General features: G+C 39.9%; 1 protein-coding gene and 1 non-coding gene across 42 annotated transcripts in view; both read right to left on the reverse strand.

Moving 5' to 3' along the window:
* Nucleotides 1-18,592, reverse strand: part of UBAP2L (ubiquitin associated protein 2 like) — a 71,633-nt gene that overhangs the window by 13,802 nt on the left and 39,239 nt on the right. For 22 of the 41 annotated variants that reach the window (XM_010802864.4, XM_059881104.1, XM_024984133.2 and 19 more), the window contains 12 exon segments: nt 18,447-18,492; nt 17,874-17,986; nt 14,282-14,334; nt 12,519-12,604; nt 8,927-9,098; nt 5,447-5,645; nt 4,716-4,993; nt 4,388-4,560; nt 3,155-3,344; nt 1,725-1,779; nt 1,174-1,348; nt 188-260 (listed from right to left, as the gene is read on the reverse strand). In XM_010802864.4, the coding sequence (XP_010801166.1) occupies nt 188-260; nt 1,174-1,348; nt 1,725-1,779; nt 3,155-3,344; nt 4,388-4,560; nt 4,716-4,993; nt 5,447-5,645; nt 8,927-9,098; nt 12,519-12,604; nt 14,282-14,334; nt 17,874-17,986; nt 18,447-18,492 (1,613 nt within the window). 41 annotated transcript variants of the gene reach the window in all.
* On the reverse strand, nt 2,720-2,796 carry MIR2411 (microRNA mir-2411). The gene has a single exon (NR_030848.1). It is a non-coding gene; the product is annotated as a microRNA mir-2411 (primary transcript).

Below are 18,592 nucleotides of genomic sequence, written 5' to 3' on the forward strand. Positions count from 1 at the left end.
TTCTGGATTCTTCTGCCTTTCTTGGCTTCAAGTATACTTTTACTCCTTTTCCTGCAACCTTAGATCTGTTGTCATTTTGCCACCTCATGAAGAAATTTTCAAGAGTTGTTTCTTGGGAGAATCTTATGGTTGGATAATTGTTTGAATGTAATAAGACCACATTTCCTTTTACCACATTCACACTTACCAAAAGAGTGGATGTTGAAGTGCGCCCAGAAGATGTTGATGACGAAAGGGTATTCTGCTGAGTAGATAACGTGCTGTAAGGATAAAGTGGTTGCCATTAGCCACAGTGCTATGGTTATTGCCTGACGTGGAGCTTCAGTCAAGAACTGGGGACTAGGCTAGGGACTTCCCTAGTGGTCCAGTGGTTAAGAACCCACCTGCCAATGCAGGGGACACAGGTTCAATTCCTGGACTAGGAACTAAGACCCCTCATGCCTCGGGGCAACTAAAGCTCATGCACTGCAACTACTGAAGCCCACACGCCCTAGAGCCTGTGCTCCGCAACGAGAAGCTACTGCAAGGAGAAGCCCGCACACCACAACTAGACAGTAACCCCGACTCCCAGCAACCAAAGGAAACCCATGTGCAGCAACAAAGAACCCGTGCACTGCCGTGAAGACCCAGTGCAGCCATAACAATTAACAGAGGCCAGACACAGAGAACTAATTTGTGGTTGCTGAAGAGAAAGGGATAGAATTGGAGTTTTGGGTTATCAGATGCAAACTAGTATATACAAAGAACGAACGAACAATAAGGTTCTACTGTACAGCACAGAGAACTATATTCAATATCCTGTGATAAACCATAATGCAAAAAATATAAAAAAGAACATGTATATGTATAACTGAATCACTTTTCTGTACAGAGAAATTAACACGTCATAAATTAACTATAATTCAATTAAGTAAAAAAACAACCCAGGCAAAAAAGGCAGAATATGGGACCAAACAGATCTGAGATCGTAAGGTCAACACAATAGTCAGCAGAGCCCAAAATAAGAATGGGTTTTGAAAAGGGAAAAAAGCCTCCTCTGTCTTTACTTCCCATAGCTTGTAGGTCATCCACTTAGATAATGTGGTCTCTGCTAGGCAGAGAGGGTAAGACAAAACCAGAGAGCTCTGTTATTACTATTCACCAACCCAAACCTCCATCCTCACCCCAAATCACCTGCTGTGTTGTGTGGTGGTAGTATTTGGAATCTCCTCATTGTGGCTCAAGCCACCCAAGGAGGATGAGTGCTGATTGGTTGTTGTCAGTAAGGAAGCTGCAGATACCGTTTCACTGAGAGGGGGGATGCCAGAAGTGGAAGGTGAGTCAGATTTCACTGCAGAGCCCGTAGCACCTGGAAATAAAGAAAGGAATTCACATCATCAGAGGAAGTTAAGAGGTGACGACAGTCCTAGGCTGTCCTGAAGATAAGAGTGTGAGTATGTAAGATATTTAGTAATGGACCAGTAGCATTTAGGTGCAATCTTTTTTTTTTTTTTAATTCCAAGCATTTCACAGAACCAACCAATGAAGGAAACCAACAGAGAACCTGAAACTTAGGAAGGTTTGAGATTAAACAGCAAGGTAGAAAAAAAATCAAGCTAAGAATAAAACCAATAGTTTTGATCACTGAGGCAGGGGTCTTTTCATGACAATCTACAACATGCAAAAATATTGGAAGGGGAGTAAAAACACTGTAATTTAGAGGAAAAAGCCTGGAGGACCCTTACCTTCAACAGTTTGCGTGGTCTGTAACTGCGTGGCCTGCACAGAACTGAAGCCATTCTGGTAAGAAACAGACAAACAAGAATAGATTGTTAGTACACCGACTCAGTTTAATTTCTGCCAACCAATTTCTTTCAGAGAAATTCTGCAAGTTAACAGAAGGATTAACATAATGTACACAACCCAAAGGAAAAACAACAAAAATTTAAAAACATGAATGGATAAGCAAGCTGTGGTACATATACACAATGGAGTATTACTCAGCCATTAGAAAGAATACATTTGAATCAGTTCTAATGAGATGGATGAAACTGGAACCTATTATACAGAGTGAAGTAATCCAGAAAGAAAAACACCAATACAGTATACTAACGCATATATATGGAATTTAGAAAGATGGTAACAATAACCCTGTGTATGAGACAGCAAAAGAGTCACTGATGTATAGATCAGTCTTATGGACTCTGTGGGAGAGGGAGAGGGTGGGGAGATTTGGGAGAATAACACTGAAACATGTATAATATCATGTATGAAACGAGTCGCCAGTCCAGGTTCGATGCACAGTACTGGATGCTTGGGGCTGGTGCACTGGGACGACCCAGAGGGAGGGTAGGGGAGGGAGGAGGGTTCAGGATGGGGAACGTGGGTATACCTGTGGCGGATTCATTTCGATATTTGGCAAAACTAATACAATATTGTAAAGTTTAAAAATAAAGTAAAATTTAAAAAATAAATAAAAAATAAATTGCTATAACCTCTTTGGAAAAAAAAAAAAAACAATAAAAGATATACCGACCCTGTGTGACCCAGGGCAATAAGAGGCAATGCCCAAACTGCTGAAGAGATCCCGAACCCCAAACAGATAAAGTGAAAGTGAAGTCGCTCAGTCGTGTCCGACTCTTTGTGACCCGTGGACTGTAGCCCACCAAGTTCCTCTGTCCATGGGATTCTCCAAGCAAGAATACTGGAGTGGGTTGCCAAAATCCAATGATCCCTCGGGGAGGATGTGGGAGTAAGACAGTTCAGCCAAACCACTTATTCTGCTGGCTGCATCTGACAGTCACTCCACATTTCCTCTGGCATATGCTGTCCCCCTCACCAAGCCAAGACATAGCAAGGTGAGGTCTACTGATATGCACTCAGAAGTCTAGCAATCAGATTTTCCAAGAAAATAGGTACTGGAGACTGATTCTACTAGAGAGAATGAATCTTTAGTGCAAAGAGAATGATCTTCTAGCTCTGAGTCTCCAGGATTAGTGCACAGAACTTTTTTTTATTTCACCAACCACAAAAATGAGGTTAAGCTTCATAATCAGCATTTCAGAGATATCTTAGCACCATCTGTCAAGAAGTATAACACTAATATTTAAGAGACTTTAAGAGACTTTGTCTGCTACTCTCCCAACCAATGCCCAGGGGCTAGTGAAGCCAATACCTTTGCCTGAGTCAAGTCCTTTTGGGGTGATGAAGAGATGGAGCTGGGGTACCGCCGAGTCTGTGTGGATCTCTGTTCATATAGAGGGCCCTGAGCATTATTTTGGGAGGTATAGGTTGTCGACTGAATTGGGCCACTCTGATAACCGGACTCCTGACTCTGGTTAGATGAAATTGTGGATGAAGATTCACTGTGGGGAATGGAGAAGGAAAATCTCAAGAGAAACGAATAGAACAGATCCACTGATACTAAAACAGTGGAGTAAGTTACTCTAGTAACTTACTAGAGTTGATTACAATCAACTTATAATCAAATTGATTATAATCAAAAAGACAAACTTCAAGAACAATAAAAGATACTGCAACAATTTTCTCCTGACAACAGTAGGAATTTCCACATCCTATAAAGCCAGGTATCTAAGCTAAGAATCGAGCTTAAAAACATTTTCAACTCTTAAAGGAAGAGAGAATTTTCTTGTGTCCCTACATTCTGCTGTTATTAGAAAAAGAGGCTAAAAGTCAGTAGAAAGGATACACTATTCTTGGTCCCTTTCATATAATCGTAACAAGAACCCTAAGCACAGGAAAAATCACCTTTTGCTCACTTTAAGGAATTCTGAGTTCCTGGCTCTCTCAAAAAACCCAAGAGTAAAATTCTCTTGAGAAGAACTTTAAAAATACTCACATGCATTAACAACAATTATGATTCAATAGAGCTAGGCTGGGGCAAGACATCTCTACTTTTAAATTCTAAGGACTTAAAAAAAAAAAAAACTAAACCCACCTATTACTCCCGAATTCCAGGATTTTCTATTGCCTAAGATAGACTTCCCTGATATCTATTCATAGGAAATAGGAAAGGTTCTACAGGAAAGGTTTCTTTTAATTCTGTAGTACTAATTTTACCTCCTTCCTAGGAGTTCAAAGTTACAACCTTCATAGGCTTTAAATCCACAGAAAAGGTCTCAAAGTGTCAAAAGCACTGCCAATGTACTTTAAAGGGGGGGTACACATCTCTAGGAACTGTGCCTGGACATTCTGTAAGTACCCAAAGGATATATTCTATCTGTTTGGTTATGGAAAAACCTAGTAACAAAAGTGCTCAACAAACTGCTACAAGTGGCTGCTCTTCCTTCAATCAGAGCCTTGGCTGTCCAGAGTTCTAGGAATCAACAAGAGACTTACAAAAAGTTGGAAAAGTCTAAAAGAAGTCTATGACAGCTGTTTCCTCTACCTGGCCGTGCTGGTATAGAGGCTACTTGGAGCCTGGCTTGAAGAGGCGCTCGTGGTGGGGGTGGACTCATAATCAGAAAGGACAGGCTCTGACCCAAACTGCAATGCCCCAAACTGCAGGTTTAGCCCTGAGATATCTGCTGAGCCAGGCATCTCCACAGCCAGAGCAGGAATCTGTAGAGAAGATAAACAAATGGTTTACTATAACCTTATTGTAAGACTGATAGCAAACTTCCACATCAGACTTCTAAACTACATCCTTACAATCTCAATTCTCAAATCCCACACCCCTTTGCCCTAAAATAATATCTTTCGAAAAGTTCAAATACCTTAGAAGTCAAGGAGGCTTTTTTCTTCTGCTGTTTCAGTTTTTGCTGAGCCGGCTGAGGGCTGGAGGATTGGTTGTCTGAAGACCCAGGAGACATTTGTGGAGCCGAGGTGGATTTGCTTGGCAGAGGAGAAGATGGGGGTGGAGGTGCGGCTGTGGAGGTAGCCACAGCAGGTGGCTTCTCCTGAAGGAACACCTCCATCATGGTTGAAGATGGGGTGAAAGCCTGGCGCTTTGTAAAGGGGCTGTGCACTGTTGAATCATTTGGGGTCTTCAAATCTGCATGAGGAGATCCAATATGTATGAGGCCAGAGGTCCTCATTGACCTCAAGAAAATACTATTATTCTGTGACAACCATTGGATTATATCAAATCAACTACACTGCCTTTGTAAGAAAGCAATCTAGAAATGGCCCATATTCAGAGAATAAGGTCCTAAAACGGCAAAGTTCATAAACTCTTCCAAAGGCAACACACTGTTTTCAAATACTGAAGATAAATCCAGGAAAAATCCAAAACATCCTCACGTCAACAGAAGACTGCAAATGTGTACAGGGTTAAATTTGATGAAAGAGATATACAGCCTCAACTTATATATTTATTTATTATTCCCCAGCTTTCTGAACTGAGCCTTTCTGACAAGGGGAAATCAGTGTGGGAACTACTCCTGCCAGCCTCTTGGCAGTAATCCTCCAACCCTTAAAGAATTCAGTCATTTTCCATCTTTCTCACCATACTGCACCAGCGATGGGGATTGTGTGGTAGAGCCCATGTCCCAAGAGGAGGTGGTGGTGGTTCCAGATTGAGAATGCTGAGCTGCCAACTGAGCCAGGGCCTGAGCAGTCTTGAATTGCTCCAAGAACTGAGAGCCTGTGGTGCTGCCGCCTTTAGCTTCACCAACATCACCAAATCCTTTCCCTAACATGCTCACCTGTAGATCAACACAGTGATTAGAGAAATCCACAGCCAAATAACCTTGTTCAGCTACTCAAAAAGACACTCACCTGGGTTAAGAGTCAGTATAGATATAAAGAATGTCACTAAATGGAATAGTCTATTACAGCGTAAAGTCTGGACTGAGACTGTCTAGACTTAAATCCTGGTTAAGTAATTGTGGAAAAATGACTTGTAGTTAATCTGTACCTCATTTTCCTCATCTGAAAATAAAAGTAGTATCTCATAAAGGTGTAGGAGGATTAAACAAATATATAAAAAGCATTTAATATGTGCATGATACATAGAAAGCACTCAAAAAAATTTAAGAGCCATTAAAATTTATACCATTGCCATCACCCTTCCCTCCCTCCTCCTCAGAGACTTCTTTTTCTTCTTTGGCCATGCCAGGTCTTAGCTGCCTAACAAGGGATCTTTAGTTGTGGCATATAGGATCTAGTTCTGAACAAGGATTAAACCCGGGCCCCTTGCACTGGGAGCGTGGAGTCAGCCACTGGGTCACCATGGGAGTCCCCAGGAATTTTTTTAATGACTGGAGGAGGGGTCTCTCCCCATTTTGAATTTTTAAATCAACTGATAACTGATTACTAAGATAACATGAAGATAACATAAACTTTCTTCAGTCATTAATGTCTTTGGGCCTTCCACTGAAAAGCTCAAAGGGAACAAAAACAACTAACTGGAGCTTCTCCTCAATGCTTCTAGTAACTAGCAGAGACAAAAGAGCGAGATTAGGGGCCAGCCCAGCTTCTGCACTAGACAATCGTGATGATAAGAGAAAAATTTACTCTCGCTGCTTCTGGGGGATCCCCAACACCAAGTAAAACTACCACCCTAGACCAGAAAATTAACCATTCTAAAGAAACTCTAAGGAGATTTAGTCTAGTCTTTCTTAGGTTCTTATTTAACCACATCATGATTTTCATCATTAAGCAGCACTTACACAAAATCAATCTGTCCAACTCAAGGTAAGACTTTTTCTTTCCACTTCAGTCTGAATTTCAAGATTATACAAATAAAAACAAAAACAGCCAAAATCTAGTTGAAAGTACAGGACTGTAACAGAGAAATGATCCCACACAGCAATGATTACCAAACACTGCAAGCATGAAACATTAAAGACAAAGAAAATTACTTAATATTCACATATTGTGATAATAAGGGCTCCTATATTACTTACATCCATTAAATTTTTAGGGAAATTAATCCTGTAATTTATTCTGAAAGGAAAAGAACTACATTAAATAGCACCCTAATTAACACAGGTAAAAAGAAGGAACTTATGTTTAACACATCACACGACACACATTAAATAGAATGTCAGGGTAAACTGGAAATATACTGACATTTTTATTTTTGATGAGAATTTGGATTTGGGTATAAATCCTAATGGAGAAGGCAATGACACCCCACTCCAGTACTGTTGCTTGGAAAATCCCATGCCTGTTAGGCTGCAATCCATGGGGTCGCCAAGAGTCAGACACGACTGAGCGACTTCACTTTCATTTTTCACTTTCATGCACTGGAGAAGGAAATGGCAACCCACTCCAGTGTTCTTGCCTAGAGAATCCCAGGGACAGGGGAGCCTGGTGGGCTGCCGTCTATGGGGTCGCACAGAGTCGGAAACGACTGAAGTGACTTAGCACAGCATAAATCCTAAATTCCAGGCTTTAATGGTAATTTAAAGTGACACAAAGCACTTAACCCTTTTCAAATCATCTATATTAGGGGTTGGCAGTTATTTTCTGATCATCTTTGTTCCATTTTCTTTCTTTCTTTTTGGTCCCAACACTTCTCTCCCTTTCTCTTCTCTTCTACCTTTTCTCACCTGTCACCATTCATATATGGCAGAATATTAACCACCAAATTACCATTAACACATGAAATTATTTTAGGATAACGGTTAAAAACTAAAAAAACTTCTGGATTAGAGGCTGACTCAGCAATTTTCTAGTTGAAGCAATTACTATTAACATAATCTTACTACTAGAAAAATCAAAGTATATGCATATACATTGTCTCTTACCTCTTGACAACCACCAAAAAGTAAACAGACAGGAAAGTAAAAGAAAGAAAAAGCAGTACTTTTAGGATTTACTGACCATAAGTTAGTCCTTGTATCGTCTTTGTTTATTTAGCCTTTCCCGTAATTGATGACCTTGAATTTTTAAAAAATAATTCTGAATCAACAAGTCATTTGTTGTTAAGTGCTCCAGGTTAACAACTAATACCACCACAGCCACCACATTTGTATCACTTTTACTCATAATCTTATCTATCTTCCTGAAGCCCTGTAAGATAGGCACAGCAAGCACCCTTATCCCCACTTACGGAGAAAGGGAGAAACAGTTATTATATGGGCAGATTCAGGAAGACCTCAAGTTTTTAGAAGCCTAGCTCAGAAATGTACTATTTAAATACATACATATGGTAATTGTGCTCTATCAAAAAACAGGGAAGTGCTACTACCTCTCAACATTTAATTACTATTACTAATTAGTATTAGCGTTAAAATTGTCATTGATTTTCTCTCTTCAAGAATAATAGAAAATAAGGACTTCCCTGGTGGCCCAGTGGCTAAGACCCCACATTTCTAATGTGGGGGCAGGGAGAGAGGACTGGGTTCAACCTCTGGTCAGGAAACTAGGCCCTGGATGCCACAATTAAAGATCCTGCAGGCCACAACAAAGATCTAAGATCCCACGTGCCACAACTAAGACCCAGGACGGCCAAATAATTTTTTCCCCAAAAAATTACATTCCCCCCGCCCTACAAAAAAATACATTGTTCTGCACCATAAGTACTCAGTAAATGGTGTCAGGGCTTCCCAGGTGGCACAGTGGTAAAGAATCCACCTGCCAGTGCAGGCGATATGGGTTTCATCTCTGGGTCAGGAAGATCCCCTGGAGTAGGAAATGGCAACCCACTTCAGTATTCTTATTTAGAAAATTCCCTGGACAGAGGAGATTGGTGGGATCCATGGGGTTACAAAGAGTCAGACACAGTGAGCAACGGACCACAAATAAAATGTTTATTCATTTTTATAAGATGATTTGGTCTGTCCAGACCTAAATCCTCTCCTAGAGCTATCCCCTATTACCCAAATCAACATTTCTACACTCAAGTCTGCTTAGGAAGACAAAAGATGCTTTTTACCTTGCCCCAAACCTTTCAGGTGTCATTGAAAGGAATTACTGTATTTGTACGTATGTGCTGGGGTTGCAGAAAACTTTAAGATATACCTTGTTTCCTACTTACCATACTGTGATGAGAAAACGTGTTCCCTGAAGCAGGCTGTGATATGGCACTCTGCTTCGAGTTACTGAACACCAGAGGCTGGGCAAGAGAAGGAGCCTGAGAGGGATCCAGATTAGATGAATCATTCTCCATGGAAGATGGTGTCTTTCCCAACAGAACAGCAAGGTCAATTCTAGTGGAGAGAGAAAGTTTGATGAATAATGACAGAACATTCTTATCTCCAATACCCGACTTAGATTAAGGATAGATCAAAAGGAAGTCACTCCCCAGAAACACAAAGCCCTAAAATGCTGAACTCATCAAAAACAACAGATGTATAAGAGTCACAATAGTATCCAGATGTATTCCAATGGAGCTGACATCCTTAATGTTGTTTACAATTTTAATTTTAGTGAAATTTTTTAACTTAATGAAATGTCAAATGTTAGTTTTAATACAGCAGCTCCATAACTGGCCCCCAAATTCCTAACTTTTACCCATGATTTTAATACTGAATACCTGTCATGATCAATATCTAAGACCACAAATAGAATGCTGGCATCCTCAAGTGGCTTTAGAACAGAAGGATTTAGGCAATTTTTCCCCCAGTTTTTAAAAAATTCCAAAAGTCACCTGTGGTATAATAAAGTATATACTAGTATATACTTTATATATCCAAGTATATCCAAGTATATATTATATACTTGGAAAAATTTCCTTAGTAAGAGGGATATCTTTTATTTTTCATAATTGGTCCCTTTCAACCGCAGTTTAAGATAATAGTTACTCAGGGAGGGGGAACCCCACACACATAGTTTTGAGAAGGTGGCTGGTCACCAAAAACACCAAGAAAGTGAATGAGAGTTGGAACTTTCAACCCTACTACACTCCACCCACCTCTAGGAAAGGAAAGGGAATTAGAGATTGAATTCAATCACCGATGACTTCATCAATCATGTATATGTAATGAAACTTTGATTAAAACCTCTTCAACAGTGAGATTCAGTGAGCTTCTGGGCTGGTGACCACATGTGACCCACAAGGAGGGCAGAACACCCAGAGAGGGCTTAAAAGCTCCATGCTCCAACCCCCACACCCTGGCCTGTGCCTCTCTTCCATTTGGCTGTTTTGGAATACTGGTTAAACTAATAAATCAGGAATGTCAAGCAAAAACACTTTCCTGCATCCTATCAATCATCCTAGCAAATTATTGAATCTGAAGAGGGGGCTGTGAAAACCCCCAAATTTGTAGCCAGCTGAGCAGAACTGTGTGAGTAGCCTGGGTACCTCTGAAGTAAAGGCTGTTTTAGGATACTGAGCAGTCACCTTGGGTCTGTGCTAACTCTGGAGAATTACTGTCAGAACTGAATTAAACTGCTGAACACTTAGCTGAACACAGAACCTGTGTGGGAAAAAAATCAGATATTTGGTGTCATTAAAAACAATAACAACAATTAACCTCTGGTAATGACATCCTGAACGTCCTACTCCTATCACACTTCTTATTAGGACATTCTGAGTCAGTTCAGTTCAGTCACTCAGTCGTGTCCGACTCTTTGCGATCCCTTGGACTGCAGCACACCAGGCTTCCCTGTCCATCACCAACTTCTGGAGCTAGCTCAAACTCATGTCCATTAAATCGGTGATGCCATCCAACCATCTCATCCTCTGTCGTCCCCTTCTCCTCCTGCCTTCAATCTTTCCCAGCATCAGAATCTTTCAAATGAGTCAGTTCTTTGCATCAGGTGGCCAAGGTATTGATTGGAGCTTCAGCATCAGTCCTTCCAATGAATATTCAGGGTTGATTTCCTTTAGGATTGAGTGGTTTGATCTCCTTGCAATCCAAAGGACTCTCAAGAGTCTTCTCCAACACCACAGTTCAAAAGCATCAATTCTTCAGCGCTCAGCTTTCTTTGTGGTCCAACTCTCTGACTAGATGGACTTTTGCTGGCAAGGTAATGTCTCTGCTTTTTAATATGCTGTCTAGGTTGGTCATAACTTTTCTTCCAAGGAGCAAGCATCCTTTTCACCATCCACAGTGATGCTGGAGCCCAAGAAAATAAAGTCTGTCACTGTTTCCTCATCTATTTGCCATGAAGTGATGGGACCAGATGCCATGATTTTAGTTTTTCTGAATGTTGAGTTTTAAGTCAGCTTTTTCTCTCTCCTCTTTCACTTTTGTCAAGAGGCTCTTTAGTTCTTCTTCACTTTTTGCCATAAGAATGGTGTCATCTGCATATCTGAGGTTACTGATATTTCTCCCAGCAATCTTGATTCCAGCTTGTGCTCATCCAGCCTGGCATTTTGCATGATTTAATCTGCATATAATTTAAATAAGCAGGGTGACCGTATACAGTCTTGATGTACTCTATTCCCAATTTGGAACCAGTCTGTTGTTCTGTGTCCGGTTCTAAATGTTGCTTCTGACCTGCGTACAGATTTCTCAGGAGTCAGTTAAGGTGGTCTGGTTTTCCCATCTCTTTAAGAATTTTCCATAGTTTTTTGTGATCCACACAGTCAAAGGCTTTGGCATAGTCAGTAAAGCAGATGTTTTTCTTGAACTCTCCTGGTTTTTCTATAATCCAACAGATGTTGGGAATTTGATCTCTGGTTCTTCTGCCTTCAAGTTGGATTCTGGGCCAATAACTATCATGAAAGTGAAAGTGAAAGTCACTCAGTCATGTCCGACTCTTTGCAACCCATGGACTATACAGTCCATGGAATTCTCCAGGCCAGAATACTGGAGTGGGTAGCCTTTCCCTTCTTCAGGGGATCTTCTCAATCCAAGGATACAACACAGGTCTCCCACACTGCAGGCAGATTCTTTACCAGCTGAGCCTCAAGCGAAGCCCAAGAATACTAGAGTGGAGTAGCCTATCCATTCTCTAGTGGATCTTCCCAACCTAGGAATTGAACTGGGGTCTCCTGCATTGCAGACAGATTCTTTACCAACTGAGCTATCAGGGAAGCCCTACAGCTATCATATCCAGGTCCAGAAATAATTCAAGAGTTTTTCAGGGGATAAAAATATTCCCTGACAAGTGTTATCTCCCTCTATTGACTCCAATACTTATGTTCAAGTCCTAAAAAATTCATAAGACAGATGCTAGGGGAAAAAATGATCATCACACCCAGTTGGCTAGAGCAAAGACATAATTATAAAGCAAGAGAAGAAGCTATTGAACAGTTCTGCAAATTCCGAAATAAATAAAATCTTTCCACTTTTAGCTTTTCTTAACCTGATTTACTGTAAGTTTATATTATTCTAAGTTTTAATCAGTATCTGGGATGCTGACAAGGCTAATGTGTGTGTGTGTGTATATATATATATATATATATATATATATACACACACACATTTTCTTGATGTATGTATTAATGAAGGACTATCTGGAAGAAGTTAACTTCAAAATTATACAGATATTCATTTGGTAGATAAACTACTATCAACTCTTACACAAATCTACCTATAAACTAAATAGGACTGTAATGTGATTTGATTCTATTATCAACACTATGGGAGTTCATGAAGGGCCAGTACCACTCCTTCCTTACAGCTCACTTAGCAGATCCCTCTGAGAAAAGATACTGACAATTCACACCACACACTTGCCTCTGACCAGCAGTGATTGTCACATTCTCCGCAGGCAGAGGCACTGAAGACACATTAGAGGCAGTGAAGATCTTGGTCTCAGAAAGCTGGAAAACAGAGGCATTAGTCACTCCTAGTGTTAGGCTAGTTACAGTCCAGAAACCTGGCAGAGGTAAGGGGAATGCAACATAAGAAAAAGGGAAAAACTCCTACAAGTGAGAACTGTTTACCCTAAGAAATCCTGAATGGACTGACTTTCAAGCCCCTTCTATCTATCTTCTGTAGATCTTATCAAAAGAGAGAGCAGAATCCATGAACCCAATAAAATCTAGTGGAGTCACATAATATGCACCCTGAACTTATAAGAAAGTGAATATGCTAGACAGAAAAATAGAGAAAGCCCCTTTATATTTTCTCACTATGCCTCCCAACTCCTACCTCAATCCGAATCATACTTTATCTTCCACTAATCCTCTCAAAGGAAGACCCCAGCCAAAATGAAGACAGAAATAAAAATAATTCTTTGCTTTTGAGCAGGAAGGGCCCAAATTCTGATGTGCTGAAGTTTGCAGGAATAATTTTAACGTGTTTTGCCTTAAAACTGACTTTATTACATCTAGTCTCTCCCCTATAAGACATTAAAATCAAGTAAGTCAATTGCAGGGAATAAATATTTCTACTATTCAAAGTTGATTTAATTTTTTTAACCATGCTGCCCAGTTTGTGGGCGCTCAGAGTTCCCCAACCAGGAATTGAACCCTGGCCCTCAGCAGTGAAAGTGTCCTAACCACTGGAACACCAAGCAATTCCCCCACAACTTTAAAAATAAGTTAAAAAAAAAAAAAACTTTCTGATTGAAACCTCCCCTCTAAAGACAGGAAATCCACTCCCCCCAATATATCATTCTCTGAAAGGTGGTTAAGCAGACAAGCCAAATCTTATGAAGTATTCACAAAGCAGTCTAGCTCAGCTACAATAGAAAAGAATCACACTCTGATGCTGATGCATCTGGAATTTTAAAACTCAGCCCTGAAAACCAAAACAGCTTGACACACCATTTCCTCTTACCATATTCTGTCTTGCTTGAGTAAATACAAAATACAGGAAAGTTCATCCATGATCACTATAATTCACAGCAAAGGCTTGACTGTGACCAGCCATCAGCAAAATCCCTTTACTCAGGTACTACTCCAATGAATTCACATAGCTGTTTATGTGCCACACATCTATGAGGTTTCCAAGTTTAGTCACTGCAGAACAGCCAAACCTACATTTTCATCTCAATTAAAATCATCCAAGTTGGGCTCTGAGTACAATAACAAAATGGGTTTCAGAGTCAACCAAACTTTCACCATGTACCCACCTCTAAACCAATTACAGGACCATACACCAAAGCCTGAATGTGAACCAAATAACTGCACTGCTCCAAGGAGCATCACGTGCTATCAGAAGCTGCTGCTCAATGCATTACCTGCCTGACTCCATCTCTGGTGCCCTACCCAACCACCATCGCTTCCTGGGATAAATCCGACAATCAGATATTGGACTTACACAAGTGCACTTGCCCTTTCCATAGTCTGGTTCCAGAGAGTCCTGTTCATGCCCAGTCTCCTTCATATAACATATGTGAAATGTTCTTGCTCAGAACACTATTTTGGATGTAAAAGTTTTGGGTCAGAATCTTAAGGGTGAATTTTAAGGGGTAGAATCATACCCATTTTCTATCCCTAAAACATCACTTAGGGATAGAAGGTACTGATGAGGAATAACATGGGAATACTCACATCTTCATTCCAATCTTCAGTTCCCCACTCCTCTGTTGCAGTCCTCCATGCGCCTGGGAATAAAGGAAAACACAATGAAGTAACTTTAAATGCCAGTACAAAGCATGTGTAGAAAATACTAATGCATTAAATTTTTTGGCAGCCAAAAGTGTAACCAGCATTTAGTAATCAGAAAGGATTCTTGGGCTTCAGAGGGAGGAAAAGACTTTTTAGAATACCTCAGAACACCAGGGTTCTAATTAAATTTCACAGCTACTTTCAGTTTTTGTCACACAGCTGTAACAGGAAACAGTGCGAGACAGCAAGAGAGAGAAACAAAATGCAAGAGAGAGCAAGACTCCAGTAGATCCAGCACTCCAAGCAATCTCTTATAGACCTTCAGGCCTGACTCAGTGGTCTGGTCAGTGAAATGGCAGCAGATAATTCAAGCCAAAACATGCAAACTCTATCTATTGAGTATAAGACAATACTGCCAGCAGTCTGAAGAGACGTGGCAGCAGGGGCAGAGGAACACAAATGGTTTCAACAAGACAGTCGAAGGGCAATGAAGGAAAGGCCTGAAATCCAAACAGAGCACTGACACCTATCTGCTATGGAAACTAAATTAAAAAACTCTGCTGGCTGTTATTTTCAGAAGACACAAGGTGAAACTGGAAAAATCAAGTAATTACCGTACTAATCCTAACTATATGAGACATGAAATCTGACCTGCTGAGCTCACGGCACAGACAGTGGAGTTATGCATTCTCCTCCTGTTGGTAATAACGTAGTGCAGATACAGTTTCTGTAGAAGAGGTCTATAAATAATCAAACTATCTTCCACATTCCCCTTGTTTTGTGTCACATATACACATGTCCTTCTCAGAAAAGGAACCTGCCTTTTCTTAAGGAATATGGGTGAGTTTCTGAGACCTAAAATTCTTCCCTTCAAGCAAAGGACCACACTAAGAAATAGGCACTTATCTGTAGAAAAGACAAGAAAACTCCTGGTTTTCTTCTCTAGAATAACAGTATATATTTAATAATTCTTATAGCATTCTCTCCAAATGGAGAAAACTTCTTACAAGAATCAAAGAATGAAGGTCTGGCATTCTGATTTCATGATCACTGAAAAGAAACATTCTAATACCTACAGAATCCATCTGAAATTCTTCTAAACATTTAATAATGAAAAATCCTATTTCCTAGAGAAAAATATGTCAGTGCAATGCCTTTCCCAGGACAGTGTTAAAATTGTACCACAGAAATTTCAAGCCACTTAACAATGACAATGTTCTCCAAATCAAAGTCCAATCTCAATTTAAGCAAGATACAAATAACATTTTTCTCTCCCTCTCTGGTGATACCATTCTTGCTCCCCATTGACATCCATCCCACTGTCGTTAACTGGAATCCAAAATGTGGGTTAACACATACACACAATCCTAGAATTAGAAGTGATCTAAGAAGTTACGTACTACTTAGAAGCTATCTCTCATGCAATAATTTTTCCCCCTGCACTCTGGTGACTGTATTTGGAATGGAAAGGAAGACTGTAGACAGCTACTTGACACCTTCCTATACAGGACATATGGTCACAGCTAAGGAAAAAGACTACACACTGAGGAAGCATTAAGACGCAGAAAGCGTTCAAATATTCTAACAGATTAGGGCTTCCACTCCACCAGCAAAAAGCACAGACAAAGTAAATATTAAGTGTTCATTAAGCAATTTTCTAAGTAAGAAAAACAGGCACAGAATCAAAGGAAAAAGCAGAAAAATAAAAAGCAGGAAGACATAAAGATGACATATCCACAGATATTTCAGTTCATAAAAATCTATTATTAAATATCCGGGGCAGTTAGGCGCCTGGATGTATCATACCAGGAGCAGTCTCAAATTTTCGGGGATAATTTGACCCCTCAACCCCAATGAAATCAAGTCCTGAAACAAAAAAGAAAAGAAAAGAAAAAACAACCAGTGAAATTTTGCTTGTGAATGAGAATGATTGCCCCCAACAAACAACTCCCACTGTACCTGTGGATATTTTAAGGGTAGATTTCAGTCTCTTTTTAAAATAAAAAGGGAATTTGAAGTTTGCTATCATGAAAACATAAAAAGAGATTATGCATGAAAAGTTCAACTCATCAACTAACAAGGATGAATGCACGGAGCTAACCCAACACTAACAAGATGACAGGAGCAGCACAAAATTCATTCGGCAACAGATAAGAAGTTCTGATTCCAGCCTCCCAAATTTGTTCTTCTCTACATGGTATAAGCAAATACACACCTCTTCCTTTCCTCTTTTTCCAACCAACCTAGGATTGGGACTCCATACCTAATTTTCTGTCCACAACTAAAAACAAATCCCTCAACTTTTGTTATTCAGACTGCTACCAACGCTCTAAAAAGCCATCAAGAGATGAATGAAGAGTTCTAATGCCTCCAAATTAAAATAGAAAAGGACATTTCATAGCTAATAAGGAAGCTCAAAAAGTTATGTAGCTTGACAATAACTTTAGCCTCTGCTCCTGAAAAATCTGTATTCAAAATGAGCTTTTAAGACAGCTTGATGAACAAAAAGCATGTAATACTCAGGATCTGAGTTATAGCATACTGTGGCCAGTAGGTGAGAAGAAGTTTGTGCCAAAGACCTTCCTAAAGATGCAAGATTAAGGTAACAGATCTCTGAAAGGGGGGTAAGGCAAATTTAAGTGGATAAACAGTCAAGACAGCCTATTTCATGCTCCTCTATTAACCCATCCCCCCTTTATAAGACAAAAAAAAGTCTCAGGCTTTTCTTTCCAAGTGTTGACTCAGCCAGAAGGAGATAGTTGATCTCCTCAGAAGAAAATACTCTGGAACCCAGAGGCTGCTCTCATTTAAAGTAATCAAAGTATTTTTTACTTCCAAATACATCTTGCTGTGTCCCACAAGCCTAACATATCCACAAACATCTATGCTACCCAGATAAGCACCAAAGTCAGCTAACAAAAAAAAGCAAATCCCATAATACCCTATCACACCCAGAACACTATCCAACAATGAGAGGCTAAAAGTCTCCAGAATTTCTTCTTGCCCAGATACTGATATTTACCAAAAATTAAAGGAAAAAGACATTGCTATCTCTGTATGCAAAAACAAATTAACAGTGGGCTTTGATTCTGGGCCCTGTTCACCTCTACAAGTAGTGGGTTGAGTAATCCTGGATATCTTGTCAAAAGGCAAAGCCAAACAGAAACACTAGGAAATACAACTGGGAGCTGATGGTATAATGGAAAGAGCACACGGCCTTCTGGAGTCGAAAAATTCTAAGTTCAGATACTAGCAAATTTCATAATCACTCCTGCAATCTAAATCTTGTCATCTGAAAAGTGACAATAAATAATGTTTGTTTTATAAAATAGTGACAGATCAGGTGAAACAGCATGTATAATGTGCCTGTAGGCACACAATAAATACAGAGTACACACTAATACGACCGTTATCCCTCTCTCTCCCTGTCTCAGCACTCAAAAACTATACCTCCACATTCTTATGTTAGTATAACCTCAAAAAAATTACTTCCTTAGGTTCCAAAAGACAAAAAATGAATAAAACAGTCACTCACTCGTCCCATCGTCTGGTTCAAAGTGGCCAGTGTTGTTCCATGTATTGCCGCTATTATTGCCATAGTTATCATCAGTATTGGCCGGCTCTGCATAATCAGCTGGGTTAAAGGTTCTGGGAGAAAAAAATAAATAAAAAGCTTAAGAGCCTCTGAGCTCTAAGCAACATCAGTTGAAATTAACTCAAAAGGAGGGCAATTAGAATCTTGTCTGTTCACTTTTCCTCATTGTACCAGCTTACCTAAAATTTCATGATATACTCATATAGATATCTATCATTCCCCTTGCATTAGGCCACTGATAAAATCCACATGAAGATTTTGGAAAAACAGCAGGTATATATATTCACATGAAGTTATGAGATAAAGTAATCCAGGTGGTAAATGCTTATCTCACTAAAATAAGCCCAATGTCTGGACACATCTGATGAAATACTATAGCAATCTGTCTGATCACATTTGGTTACTTAGCTGCCTATTATCCTCAGGATACCAGAATATTAACCACATCAAGCTACTATGGTAACACTTATGGAAAAAAATTAAAGACTTTGACATTGGATCAATGAAACTCACCCCATTCCTTGAGCAGAAAACCTTCCTCCGCGCCTACCAGAGCCACCTAAAGAGGGAGAGGGAAACATTTTAAAAATTGATATAAACCACCATGCCAACTGAGGCAACTTTGGAAAGTAAGTGGTTGACATCATTAGATGTTCCTT

Source organism: Bos taurus, chromosome 3, assembly GCF_002263795.3.
Source record: "Bos taurus isolate L1 Dominette 01449 registration number 42190680 breed Hereford chromosome 3, ARS-UCD2.0, whole genome shotgun sequence".
Classification (NCBI taxonomy): domain Eukaryota; kingdom Metazoa; phylum Chordata; class Mammalia; order Artiodactyla; family Bovidae; genus Bos; species Bos taurus.